We start from the raw sequence: 13,918 nt of genomic DNA, 5'->3' as shown, positions 1-13,918 counted from the left end.
TTCATTTGCCTGGGCATTGTCAAATATCTTAGGTGTGTTGAAGGAGAATTATGGGGAGAATGATATACACTCACCCCATAAATAGAGCCGACGTGTGACACTGTACCTGTCACACGTCGGCTTTATTGATCCCCTCTCCATTCCTCCAGTGCTGACTGGAGGGGGCAGGTAAAATATTGTTGGGATCCCTCCTGGCTGCACCGCGGCTCTGTGATGTCATGCAATAGCCTGCTATATGCTGAGTTTTGGGTCACATGACGACGTTCGTATATGTCCTCCTGTGACCCTAAAGAGAACTATTGCAAAAACAGGTTGGGCCATAGTTCTCTTTTAGACATGTATTAAAGAAGAACTCCAGAAAGGGGGGGCTACCCCCACACTGCAAGGGTTAACTGCTTGTTTTTCTCTAGGGGCCCGGAATAAAGAAGATCTACTTGCCTGATCCATGGCCCTGCAGTGATGAGTGCTCACCTCTTTCCCCCTCTGCTGCATCTGTTTTTTTTTCCCTGGTGTTCTCACATCTAATGTAAGGATCCTGGGGAAGAAGAAGATGCTGCGGAGACTGGTCTAGCAGCCAGAAGGGTTCAGGTGAGTATATTTCTTTGAGCCCCTAGAGAAAAACGAGCAGTTAACCCCTGTGGTGCAGGGGTAGCCACACTGCAAGGGTTAACATTTTACATTTAACTATAATATAATAGGATAGGTACATTTGCTAAAAAAGCATCTGGACTGATGAGAATGATTTCACTTTTTGATTTTTCTGAAAGTCGTTGGTGTTGTGTTCTTTTTTTTTTTTCCATTTAAAATTTTTGTTTTATTGAGCAAATTAAACAAAGAAAGTACATACCATGTGATCAAACATATCACATCCCAAAAGAAAGAAAAAGAAACAAAACCAAAAACAAAAAAAAACTTCGGGTCCTTCCCTTCTTTGGGTATGACGGTTATGTGTGCTTCTAGTGTTTGGGCCGGGAGAACCGATTGGCCATGTATACCGTTGTAAGCCGAAAGAAAGTGCGTGCTAAGGGTCTCTCGGAAGGTCTTGTAATATTGTGCCGGGAAGCCGTCCGGGCCCGGACTCTTACCAGGCTTGGTTTGGGAAATGGCCAGAGCCAACTCCTCTTCCCCAATGGGCTTTTCCAAGGATTGGGCGATTGGTTCCTCTAGGGAGGGCATTTGCGATTTGTGGAGAAAGGCTTTGATGAGCGTTAGACGTGCCTCTTGTGCCCCCTCGTCACCAGGCAGGTATGAATCTAGGTTATATAGCGTCTGATAATAATTTTGGAAGCACGCCACAATGTCCGGAGGCGAGGATGCTATCGCTGTGTCGGACTTCCGGATGCCCTGAATATGTGATCGGAGGTTCTGAGCGCGGGTCGCCCTTGCCAAGAGCTTCCCGCACTTATTGCCCCCCTCATAATATATACCGTTTCTAAGAGTAAATGCCCTGCGGAGTTTAGTTTCCAACAGGTCAGACAGTTTTTTTCTCTCGGGTTTGCAGATGCTGGAGGTAAGAGGAGGGGTGGGAGTCTGGCGGTTCGGTGCCCGAGATGGAAGCAGGCATGTGAGGGGACACGGCGGTGGAAGGTCCCGCGGCCATCTTGGGAGGCCTCTCTCCGGTGGCGGAAGGCCGCTGTGTGCGGAAAATGTCCGGTATTTGCCCACTCAGCTGCGCGGTATGAGGCAGGGGTTCGAAGGTTGCAGTCTGCTGTTGCCCAATCTTCACCATCCTGGGTGGAAGAACGCGAATGGAGCTTCGTTTAGATCTCGGGTAGCCGGAGCTCAGTTAGTGTGCGGCCATTCTCCTCGAGATGCAGGCCACGCCCCTGATGTTGTGTTCTTGTACTGCAGCTACTTAGATGTTATGACTTTTTTCATTTATGTCTGCTTTACAGCTTTATTACACATGTAAGATTTCAGTAGGACATCTAACTGACAAAGATTCAAATCAAATCATTTGTATTGGGTTTTTTTTGTTCATTTCAGATAAACAGCAGAAATGTCATCTCCGTCTAATTCTCCTGCTCCTGCCACGTCCAGCGATTCACCAGTATCGCCTCAGCCCCCAAAGACCCTCAATTTACCAGCTTCCAACCCCACTAGAGATCGCTCTTCATCTCCAATCAGAGGCCATCTCATTCCCAGCCCACTCCCAACTAGACGTACAAGAACTTTTTCTGCGTGAGTAATGCTGTCATTTGCTATGTATTTTGGCTTTTACTAGTGCAGTGACCTAAATGTTTACAGCATCAACAGTTCTGGAAAACCTTTAGCAACATTTAATAAAAAATCTTATTCTTAAGCTCTAATTCTTATATACAACTACGATATATGTAGCTATCAATCAGAATTGTTAGCTATTGTTAGCAGTAGAAGATGCATTTGTTTTGGGTTATTGCACTTCAAGCAGAACTCCAGGCAAACAGATAAATACACAGATGAGATACTTACAAGCGTTCACATGCCAAGGGATTTGTCTTATTGTTCTGAGTTTTACCCAGCTTTTCTACACAGCACAATCCTGTCTGGCAGTGCAGGAGACCGGATTGTCCTCTACTGCAGTTCAATAACACTTACAGGTTTCCTCCTCATCCTATGACTGGTCAGTGAAAAGCAAAGCAGCTGACTGATGAGCTAATCCTCTGGCTTTTTGTTCTCTCCCCCATCTGCATGCTCCTTGCATTGCAACCTAAATGGCTACTTGTACTGCTCCCCCTTACCCCCCCTCCCCCCCCCGGTATAAGGCCTGCTGTACAGGGACTCCAAGAGGCTGATACCATGTCAATTTAAGAAGATACGTACACTGATTTGTATAAGAATGCAATGATGTTTTAAATAGGGATTCACCGATACCGTGTTTTCGATATCGAGTATGAGTACCAATATTTTTTTCGGTACTTGCTGATACTGAAAGTCCCATTAAGGAAGCCAGGCAGCGTGTAATGACTCGCCGCCTAGCTTCCTAATTAGCCAGGAAGCCGTCTCCATGCTCCCTTGTCATCGAGTGACGAGAGCATGGAGACTGTTTCTCCTGGCCAATCGGGAAGTTCCGGTATCCGTACCAATACTACTATAGGTATTCCTAGTTTTAAAGAATACAGGACTGCATTAATGTGTCTTTTATATCGGCTTGGAGTTCAGTCTTAAAGAGCAGGAGAAAACTAGACTAAATAGACTTTTTAGGTGTTTTTTTTCATAGCATGTAAAGTATTTGTTTGACGTTCTATGCTCCTATGCATGCTTACTTTGTGTGTCTGCAACAGTACCGCAAGAGCATCTGAAGGACCAGTCTACAAAGGAGTCTGCAAATGCTTCTCCCGCTCTAAGGGACATGGTTTCATTATACCTGAAGATGGAGGGCCTAATGTGTTTTTACATATCTCTGAGTAAGTGTTGTGACATTGCTAAAGCAGCTAAGGCATGTATTGTCCAAGTACTTATTATCGTTCATTATTATATACACAATTAAGAAACCTGGTTTTCAATCACAGCCTGACACTATTATGGCCCATCTTTACTATCCCATGATTACAATCGGAAATTGGTTTCTGGCTTCCAGTTCAGTAACGGTTATTGGGATTATTATTTAAACCTGCTTCATAATAAAAATTCTTCACTATATATCATGTGATGCATTAGTATGTAGATCTATATTTATGTCCTGTTGAGGATTTAATTCATTATTTATAGAGCATTAAATCATTTTGTTGGTCATTTCTGTATGTACATTATATGTGGATTAGAATTCATTGCCGGCCAGCTCCCATGAGTGATGCTGCCTCTTTTATAATATAAAATTATACTGCATTTTTTTAACTAGTATTATTATATATGTGTTTGGTGCATTTCTGAATCGGTTATTCCCATGATGCTAAAAGCCAGAAAATCTACTTCTCGCAGGGTCTATCACTGTACGTGGAAAGCATGATTCACTTGGTGCAAAGCATGAGGCTTCTAGCCTAGGAAATGTTGGCCCTCAGTACCATCAAGGAGGCAGGTGCCTGATCTGGCAGCCTTATCTTGTACAGAACCCTTTCTCGTCTTACACTAGGACAAAGGTGGTGTTTAGTCCAGAATTTAATTCTTCTGTCCCTCTCTCCGACTCCAGTTCATCAGATGGAGATTTTGCTCCATTGTCTGGGTGTGGTCCAGACTGAGATCTGCTTTTCAGGTGGTCTCCGTAAAGGTGAACCAGCTTCTTACACCATTTTTCGTTGGCTGAGACGGGGACATTGTTCGAGTTTGAGCTCAAGGATCGGGTTCCAACCTTTCCTGTTTCCTGTGTCTCTGAATGGACAAGAAAAAAAATTGCATATTTGTACTCGCCATAAAAACAGTTTCTTGGAGTCCATTGAGGGACACAGATGCAAGCCCTGTGTTTTATGATCATGCGTTTCGTACTACTTTTCTACAAAACTGAGGCTTATCCTGGGGTATGCTACAATTTTGTTTTCCAGTGTCCTATCATCCTGTAGGCACAGTATAACCCAACAGTGATGACTTCCTTTGTCCCTTTTTATAGACTCCATAAAAAGGATTTTATGGTGAGCTGAAAAATCCTATTTTTATAGGCACTGTACTATAATGTACACTATAGGCACTATATATACTATACTATATATAGTTTATTTACTTGCCAACAGCAACTAGCATTCTTTTAGTGAATATTCAGATGTAACCATTTTATTCTGGAGCCCATGATAGTCAAAGCATAATGTTTGTGCCTGCTAGTTAGAATGTGACAATTCCCCGCAGAAACTTTCCCACGCAAGTTGCACTATTGGTATCTTTTCCTCCTTGTAATTCATACAAGGTTCCAGCATATCATGTCTGCTGGCCCTCAGATAATTAGTGTTCTCTTTTGCCTGTGGTCTAATAGGCATCTCACCTAACCTATTTAAAGAGATATCTTAATGGTTTGGGATCAATTTATTTTTTCTTCAGGTTTGCATTTTTTAAATTCATGTTTTTACCTGGTTAGATTGTTAAAAAAAATACCCCTGGAAAAACAGGTTGCACAGTGCAGACGAGGAGAAGGGGGAGAGGCTTTTTTTTTCCCCCTTTCAGAACAGCAGCTTAGGGTAGGCTGGAAAGCATGTGACAAAGGAACCTGAAGTTTATATGCACTATTTCTTATTTATCTCACTATAAACAAGTGACCGTTTTTTTTTCCTTATCATAAAATGTGGGAAATCTGGAGTGCTCCAACAATTAGTCTTTTACAAGTCCGCATATCCTGGCTGTATGGGTGGTGGTACTTGATGAAACCTGTATGTGTTCCTCAACTGAGACATATGGTTTCCCATTTGTGTACTAGGTAGACCTGCTTTTCAACTATTTCAAAAACCTTTCATTTGCTTGGCAGTGATGCTGAACACCCTAAGGCACCTCTGATTTGCTTTTCTTCTTTTTTTTCTTTTCTTACACCAGTATTGAAGGAGAATATGTCCCTGTGGAAGGAGATGAAGTCACGTACAAGCTTTGCACCATTCCACCCAAACATGAGAAACGTCAAGCTGTAGAAGTTGTAATCACCCATTTAGCTCCAGGAACAAAGCATGAGACATGGTCTGGGCGTATTATCGATTCCTAAATGTTTAACTCGCATCAACTGCTACTGACATGCCTTTGTAGTTTTATTTTTTTATGTTCATATTTGTTACTATTCTTTAACATCATAAATTACCGAATAAAATGGCAACTGCTAAAAGGGTTATAGTGGGGTCCAAAAAGTTTTCTGTTGGTCTCAAACTATATCTTTAATGTCATCGCTATCATCTGATTTGTAAAACCAGGTGATAAAGATAACTACTGAAGTTTGAGTCATTTACAATTATTGCACATTATTTGCAGGGATTTATCTAATTCAGAAGCTTGTTTGGCACTAAAATGAGGAGTAGAGATTGTTGTCATTCACCTACAGTGCTGCAGGTATATTTTCATCTGGGCGCCATACTGGTTACATACCTCTTTACTTACTATGTACTAGCATCTTTTGCAAAGGACTAAAATATATTTTAGCACTGAATGTTCTAAATTCAGCACACAATAATAGTAAAGCAATAGTCCATTTAATGACACATTGCCATTCGATGCTGAATGGCAATATGTAATTAAATGGACTATTGCTTTACTACTATGTTGTGCTGGTGACATTATTTCTTCATATTTTTTTTTTAAAGAACCCCATGTGTCTGAGGGGAGCAGTTTGCATGTGGGGATATTTTATCATTTTAGTCATGTTATGGAAATTCACTTGGTTCAACGCACAAATCCATGTCGCATTAAGCTGTGCCAAACGCAAAGAATTTCCCCCGTTGTACTACGCTCTTTTATGCAAGGACTGGAAGTATCCCTTTCCATAGAGTCATGCAGAGTCAGGAGACAGATGCTGCTTGCTTGATAATCCCATGCTTAGAGCCCTGAGCGCAGGTATGTTTATTGTTTTATACCTGCCCAACAGGAAGTGATGTCAGACAGGAAGGGGTGTCTCAAACAGCGAGACAGGAAGTGATGGAAAAACCAACAGATGATTTCAACAACCAGCAAACCAGGAAGTGATGTTAACAAGCACTTCCTCAATACATAGCCAGTCTACAAAACACATTAGTAGAACAATCACATGTAGTAGAATAATCTATGACCACCGGAGTGACTTTATCCAGCATTGCTCAGTGATCAATGCCACATAACGTTACTATGATTCTCATGCGCGCTCATTCACAGGGATAACGTTATATTATCTCAAGCGTGTTGATCAGGCACACCAGAGAGAACAAACGCACATTCCTTTCATATACTGTGTTCCAAACAAATGTATCCACGCAAGCCAATAAATCCATGCATTGCACGGGGGGGCCCCAGCCGGCGGCCATACATTCGCCAAGAAGACACTGCTCTGCCGCGCATAAGATATCTCCTCCAATGGATTAACCCTCCAGCGTCTATTTAAACCGAGACACTGAGAGACTAATGACAAAACATTACAATACACTAAAAAACACATCCTAGTAAAATTTCCACAACATATCATTTACGACAATGAACTTGCTACAACACACAATTCTGCTGCAATATGCTACTGATTTATTAATCTAGTGTTATATGTGTTCATGAATGCGTAATGCAAAAGTAGGTCGCAAGTTTGCCACAAGTGTAGTCAGTGGTTGCACTTAGCTTTTAGAAGGGTCCGCTGCTGAGAGAGAGTGATTTATGAGAGATTATTTGTGAGATTAGGGGAGGAGGAGGAGGTAGAGAAGGGGGGCAACAAAGAGACACATTAAGGAGGGTGGGAGTGACGAGAGAAGATTTGTATTATGTAGATTACAGGAGGGAGTCAGAAAAGTTTTATGAAAGAGTGTTAAACAGTGAAGAGATTATTTATTTATGAGAGGCACAGACACAATGGAGAAGGAGGATTTCTGACAAGGAGAGGAAACAAATAATGGACAGGGAATATTTATGGTAGGGGAAACATTACAAACAGGGAAGATTGATGAGAGGTGGAAAAACATAGCAGGGGGAAAAGACTTGAGGTGGGTAGACACGGTTAGTGAACATTTTAGACAGTGGGCAACAAAACAAGGAGTAGAGGACAATGACAGAGAAGGACAGCGCATGGGGGATGAATTGTGAGGGCATGGAATATTAAAGCAAATAAAACAACTTTGTAACCCTGCTCATTTATCACCCCATCGATGTATGTCACAATCCCTTACAATTCCTCCATCCTAATATATCAGACTTATACCTTCCACCTCCACTGCTCTTACTGAAAACAATCTTCTTTGTAGCCTTTGATCTATCAATGAGCTCTTAATCCAGTCACTGGCAACTATTAACAATAGCAAGAATCAAATGCAGTCAATATCTCCTCTTGTGTGTCAGTGCACAGTTCACAGCTTCTCTGCAATATCATAGAAAACAAAAGGGAACCGAGCGCCACCTCCGTGTGTAAAATCGTTTATTAGGATAAATAAAACAAGGGATAAATGTATTCACAAGCAAACGTTTTCATCAGGCTTTAACAACAAACAAGAGGCCACACTGTCTGGTATCACCCTGACTGTACCACGGTTGCCTCCGGTCACATCACCGCCCACCGGCCGCAGTCAGCCGAGATTGACGTGTTTCAGGGGCAAGCCCCCTTTATCAGACGGGGCGATTATTCATATACAGGTTAGTGCCATTCACTAACACTGAAAGGATTTTTGTGGGCTGGTCTAATGACCTCTTTGATGTTAAACTAAACAGGTTTTGACAAAATTCCCTACAGCTGTTCCTTTGTGTACAATCAACACCCTGAAAACAGGATGGTCAACTGGTCAAGAAACGTACGCAGTAAAAACCTAGTTAGCATAGGTATGTTAAATAACATCGGCAAAAAGAATTTCCTTCAATACATAAGCATACACCCTAAGGGCCTGTTCACACGACGTCCGTTTTCTGTGCTGACCTGATCCGTACGCTCCTGCACTAAATATGCATCCCTATGTGTTTTATGGGCTACAGTTCTCACGTGCGCAGTCCGTTCAGGTTACGACAGAAAAAATACTGCATGTCACATTTTGTACGGTCTGGAAAATGCAAAATGCAGCAAAAACGCACTGCATCAGTAGCACCGCGTCTGCAGATCCGGACCTGATATCATGTGAACAGGCCCTAAATATACCCCTAATATATCTACTTCAATCATAATTTATACTAGTAAGGAGCTGAATCCATTGCTTTACTCAGTCCTGAAGAGGTTGACATTAGTTATGTAGAGCTTAGCAATGTTTAGGGAGTTATTGTGCTCTAACTGTACCCACAATGTTTTCAGGTACAATGTCAACTTTTAACTCCTTTGTAATATCTTCAAGATGTACCGTAGTTATCACTGGCTTTTTCCCTTCATTTTACTGTTTGCTGACATCTTATCCTCTATGCCTCTAATAGGAGGAGGCGGTAGGAATGGGGTCATTGTTTGTTTTTCATTTTATTCAACTTCAAAGATGTTTTTCTAGCACAGAAAAAGGAGCAAATTTATCAAGGCAATCCTCATAAATGAAACTGATATCCCTCTCTGTGTTCAGTAAAAGAAGTCATTTTACAAAATTCTGACAATTCTAACTTTGGAAATAAGAGAATAAAAAAATACTTGACATACTTCAACAGAGGTTTGTATATGCAGCAGGCCGCAATTTATGGTCATACAAAATCCTAAGTAAGATGTTTTCCACATGCTGTATGCTTCTCATCAGTAGTTTTGGATCACTTTCTATGAAACTAGTTACACTTTTGCAGCCAAATTGGCATAACACCTATTTTATATATGCTACATGTTATCAGTCACATAGAGTAACTTATATTATTAAAATATTTTTTTTAAGGGGTGGGGGGCGTTAATCTGTGAATAAATACTCCTGTCTGTACTGTGCTAGCAAATCTCTATCAGTTGTAAACTAGTAAGGTTATTCAGGAAAGGGTGAAGAGTTTGGAGAAGTGAACAATCTAGGACAGTGGTGGTGAACCTTGGCACTCCAGCTGTGCCAAAACGACAAATCCCAACATGCATCTGCCTCTGGGAGTTTTGTCTATGGCTGTCAGAGCCTTGCAATGCCTCATGGGACTTGTAGTTCCAAAACAGCTGGAGTGCCAAGGTTCGCCACCACTGATCTAGGACAACATAGCTGAATTGGAGATTTTTTTTTTCCAGTTAAGCTATTTTGGCCTAGATCAGGGGTAGGCAACCTTGGCTCTCCAGCTGTGCTGAAACTACAAATCCCATCACGCTTCTGCCTCTGGGAGTCATGCCTGTGGCCTGCAATGACTTATGGGATTTGTAGTTTCAACACAGCTGGAGAGCCGAGGTTGTTCACTTGATTGTTCACCGGCCTAGATTGTTTACTTCTCCTGCCTTCTCCAAACTCTTCACCCTTTCCTGAGTCTCCAAACTCTTCACCCTTTCCTGAGTCTCCAAACTCTTCACCCTTTCCTGAGTATTCCTGTAGATGTTTACACTGTCCTAACAAAGGGTTAAACATTATAAACCTTTTTATGTTATGTTAAAGAGAGGAAGAGAAGAGTGTCCCCAGTCTTTCTGTGGTGACACACAGTTTCCTGACATTTTAAAAATAATACAGAGGATCCAAAGACCAGCTCCACAGACCCTTCTAAAAGGTAGGACATATTTATAAAAAAAAGAATTGTAGGTATGTTGGGTGACTAGGAACACATGGCAATTGAAGTTTTTGTCATATTTGTCTGCAAAACTGGAAATACACTGCAAGTTGAAGAATATGCACTAAGTCAACTACTACAGTTTGCAAAGGTTCTGTTGGAATGTCACAGTTTGATCTGACTAAACTGTTAGGGGTTTAAAGAAGAACTCCAGGGAAAAGAAATATTTACCTTTGCAGTGCGGGGGTAGCTCCACTGCAAAGGGTGAAGACATTTTTTTCCTGGAACACTGCTCATGTTTGGCTATTTTAAACCCCCACCAAAAAAGGGTTATACTCACCCGATGCTCCGAGCCAGCTTGTTCTTAGACCGGTCCTTCCACCTTCTCTGCAGCGGTTTAATGTCCCATAAATCATCACTACTTTACCCAGTGTATAGACGTGAGGACACTGAGGAACATTCTGATGCTGCAGAGGAGGAGACTGGCTGGAGGGAGCGCTGTGATGGCTGGCTCGGAGCTCCGGGCGAGTATAACTGTGTTAGACACAAACAGGCACTTAACCCTTGCAGTGCAGGGGTAGCCCCACTGCGAGGGTTCAGAAAAAGTTTTCTTCTTTAAAATATGTAGAACTGCCACCATTTTTAGTACAGAAGTGAGTGTTTTATCTCAAAGTCAATTAAGATTGACTGTGCCAAAAGGGTTGAGTCAGTTATTGAAATTACTTTAGGCCAGGGGCCTCAAACTCAATTTACTCCAGGGCCACTGATGTACATTTTTTTTTTTTTAGTACCATGGGGGCCTTTTGGCAAATGGCATGCTTCAACATAAAATGTAACTATATACGTTACCAGTGTAAATGTCTGCGCATACCGTGTTTCCCCGAAAGTAAGACCTAGCGCTATCTTCGGGGATTTCTGTAATATAAGACCTACCCCGAAAATAAGACCTAGTTCGGTGGTAGGTCTTATATTACAGAAATCCGCTAGGTCTTACTTTCGGGGTAGCGGCACATAAACTGAATTTTGAATCTAAAGATCGGCCGCAGCTCCCGCCCCGCCCACATGCCAGACGCAGCTCCCGCCTACACGCCCGACGGCCGCAGCTCCCGCCCGCACGCACGATGGAAGCGGAGTATCATCCGCCGGGACCGGCAACAGCACGCTGCCTTCCGGGACCTCGTCCGGTCCTCCCAGCCAGGTAAGACATCCCCCGAAAATAAGACCTAGTGTCTTATTTCATGCAAAAAAATAAATAAAGACACTGTCTTATTTTCGGGGAAACACTGTCTTATTTTCGGGGAAACACGGTATTACAACTGGCACCCATTCAAATTGATGATCAGGTGACAACAACTGCATGTAAACTCCTGCACACCGCATGGTATGTAATATTACATGCTGTTAGCAATCAATCATCTGGGATCATGCATTCAGGGAGAGCGATTGTCTTCTAACTGCATGTAATCATATCACATATTATTATATATATTATCACCTGATCATTAACTTGAATGGGTTTTTATGGTAGAGAGGAAAAGCTGGCTGCTTGTAAACGCCAGATTAGGGATTTCTGCTGCAGGAAAAAGCTCTTGAATCAATGAAACAATACACTTCCCCCTGTTCCAAGCTCCCCCCCTCCACACAAAAAATATACCTCCCCCCAAACTGCTTACATCTTTTGCAGGGAGGAGGCATGGTCCCTGGTGATCCAGTGGTTGATTAGTAAGGTCTGTTTCAGACATTACTAATCCATCCTTTCGGCCAGAGCCTAGGAGCGCCAGCCTCAAGAAACTAGCGAGTGCTGTAGCTGACAGGAGCAGGATGCAGACCATGTAGCTGCTTCTGCAAGTCAGGTACGCAGTCTGTTGCGGGCCAGTACTTTGAGACCTCTGCTTTAGGCTTTTCTGGTGCACTTATTAAAGGAGCTTGCTACCCAAATTCCAGCATTGCCAGTCCAGATGGGTTACTGAGCCCAAAAATATATTATACCATTCTTTCTGTGCCACAGGATAGTGTTGATTTTCAATCATTAATTTATTGAAATTACTTTAGAAGTACACGTCCAAAACTGACTGACCCACAAATACATTATAGCAGTTAGGCTCACACCTATCCATGTCTGCTTTTTTGTGCCTCATTTTTCAAAATGCAACACAGCACAAAGATATGTAAATGTGTTCCTATGCCACAACCATTGTTTTGTGTTCTGAAGCGCACACTAAATTGCGAAGGTTAACGGGGCCTTACTGTATTACAGAGTCTGCATATGTGGAAAATGGTGACGGGTCAAACATGGCTGAGTTCGTTCGATTCCTGGGAGGTTTACTTGCTTCAAAATAGTCCACAAATTGTGAACCCCAATGAGAGGGAAGTCTTGCAAAGCAAGTGTGGCAAGCGTGCACAAGTGTGAAAGAGGGGGGGGGGGGGGGGGGGGGTAAAGCTCTATGGCAGCTGTGTGGTTTAGCCACTAGGTGAAGCTATCCCTTTTTTTGTTTTAGAAGTCAATCTCAATCCTCCTATACACAGCGTAATGCCCAGTGGCCTTTTATTTACAGCAATGTGTCCCCTTTCCTGGGTGCAAGTCTTGGACGCTTAAGGCCTCGTTCACACCTGAACGTTTTGTAGCACGTTCTACGCTCGACGAACGCTCTACAAAACGCTCAAACATCTAAATCCCATTGTATTCAATGGGTCTGGTTCACACCTTGGCGTATTTCAGCCCGTCCCTAACGCGCTACAAAACGGCCCACGCCTGAAAAGGTACATGTACTACTTTGGGCCGTTTTTGTTGCGCGTTTCCATTGGGATACAGCCAAGTAGCCCTGGGAAACGCGCGTTTGTCGCACAATTTTTTTACTGCGAGTCGCGGTAAAAAAAAACGTGCGACAGATGCGCATATGCAATACGCCTAGGTGTGAACCAGCTCTAATAAAGCATGCCTGTGTTTCGAACAATAAATTGTCTCCTTATATGTTGCATATATGCTTGTTTGCTATAGATAAGGGCATATCACTCTTTGCAGCAAAAACAGAACATGCGGTTTATGAAAATTTGCATTATTTATTACATTTAGTCTTTCTGCCATAAATCATTTATATTCAATACAGACATATCAAAGTTGACCTACAGCAAAGATGTAACCTGTAAACATCAGTTAGCTGTTTAAATATCAGTGCTGATATTAGCAAGAGAATAACTAACTTTCTTCAGGAATAGATTGCTGACATTTCCAAGAAAACAGAACTAAATTAAATGTAAAACAGGCTGTAAAAACAACAGGCCATACATTGGGGTTGTACTGCTGGATGGACTATTGTGAACACACGCATTGCCTATAGAAATATTAAATGCACAATTTAAAAGATGTAAATTGATCAAAATATTATGGAGGTATGAAGAAGATCTGTGAATTGCACAGTTTAAAGCATTGTTAGTAAGCACAAAGCGGGTACTAAGAGGTACCTTCTAGCACTCCCCATAAGCTTCAAAAACCAGGACCGAGCTCCAAAGCCTGAGTTTGGTGTTGCCACATGACACCCACAATTTGGAGGCCCCCATGGTGCTAAGGAAGAACTGCAGACCTGCCAGCATCTATACAAAATTAAAATATCATTTTTGGATGGTGTCAAGTGTTTTTGTTATGCAGCCTTGAGTAACATTTTTGCCTTTAGCACTTTGCACAGAAGTAGCGGTCTAAAATTTAAAAACTGTTATTTCAGAATCCATCCCCAATATAGGAAACTTTTGAATGAGATCT

General features: G+C 42.2%; 1 protein-coding gene across 1 annotated transcript; it reads left to right on the top strand.

Annotated features, from left to right (window-relative positions):
- The first annotated feature begins 1,990 nt into the window (after positions 1-1,990).
- On the top strand, positions 1,991-5,716 carry CARHSP1 (calcium regulated heat stable protein 1). The gene is made up of 3 exons (XM_018573378.1): positions 1,991-2,181; positions 3,264-3,386; positions 5,431-5,716. The coding sequence occupies exons 1-3, from the start codon at positions 2,000-2,002 to the stop codon at positions 5,591-5,593; spliced, it is 468 nt and encodes a 155-aa protein (XP_018428880.1). The 5' UTR covers positions 1,991-1,999; the 3' UTR covers positions 5,594-5,716.
- Positions 5,717-13,918: the final 8,202 nt, after the last annotated feature.

The sequence above is a fragment of the Nanorana parkeri genome, unplaced genomic scaffold (assembly GCF_000935625.1).
Source record: "Nanorana parkeri isolate BGI_ZX_2015 unplaced genomic scaffold, ASM93562v1 scaffold2353, whole genome shotgun sequence".
Lineage (NCBI taxonomy): Eukaryota > Metazoa > Chordata > Amphibia > Anura > Dicroglossidae > Nanorana > Nanorana parkeri.
This window is presented reverse-complemented; position numbering and strand designations above follow the sequence as displayed.

Excerpts from the sequence above, each read along its gene's own strand:
- CARHSP1 (XM_018573378.1), top strand. The coding sequence starts at position 2,000 with ATGTCATCTCCGTCTAATTCTCCTGCTCCTGCCACGTCCAGCGATTCA. Across the intron at positions 2,182-3,263 it reads CGTACAAGAACTTTTTCTGC|TACCGCAAGAGCATCTGAAG; the intron begins GTGAGTAATGCT and ends TGTCTGCAACAG. Across the intron at positions 3,387-5,430 it reads GTGTTTTTACATATCTCTGA|TATTGAAGGAGAATATGTCC; the intron begins GTAAGTGTTGTG and ends TTCTTACACCAG.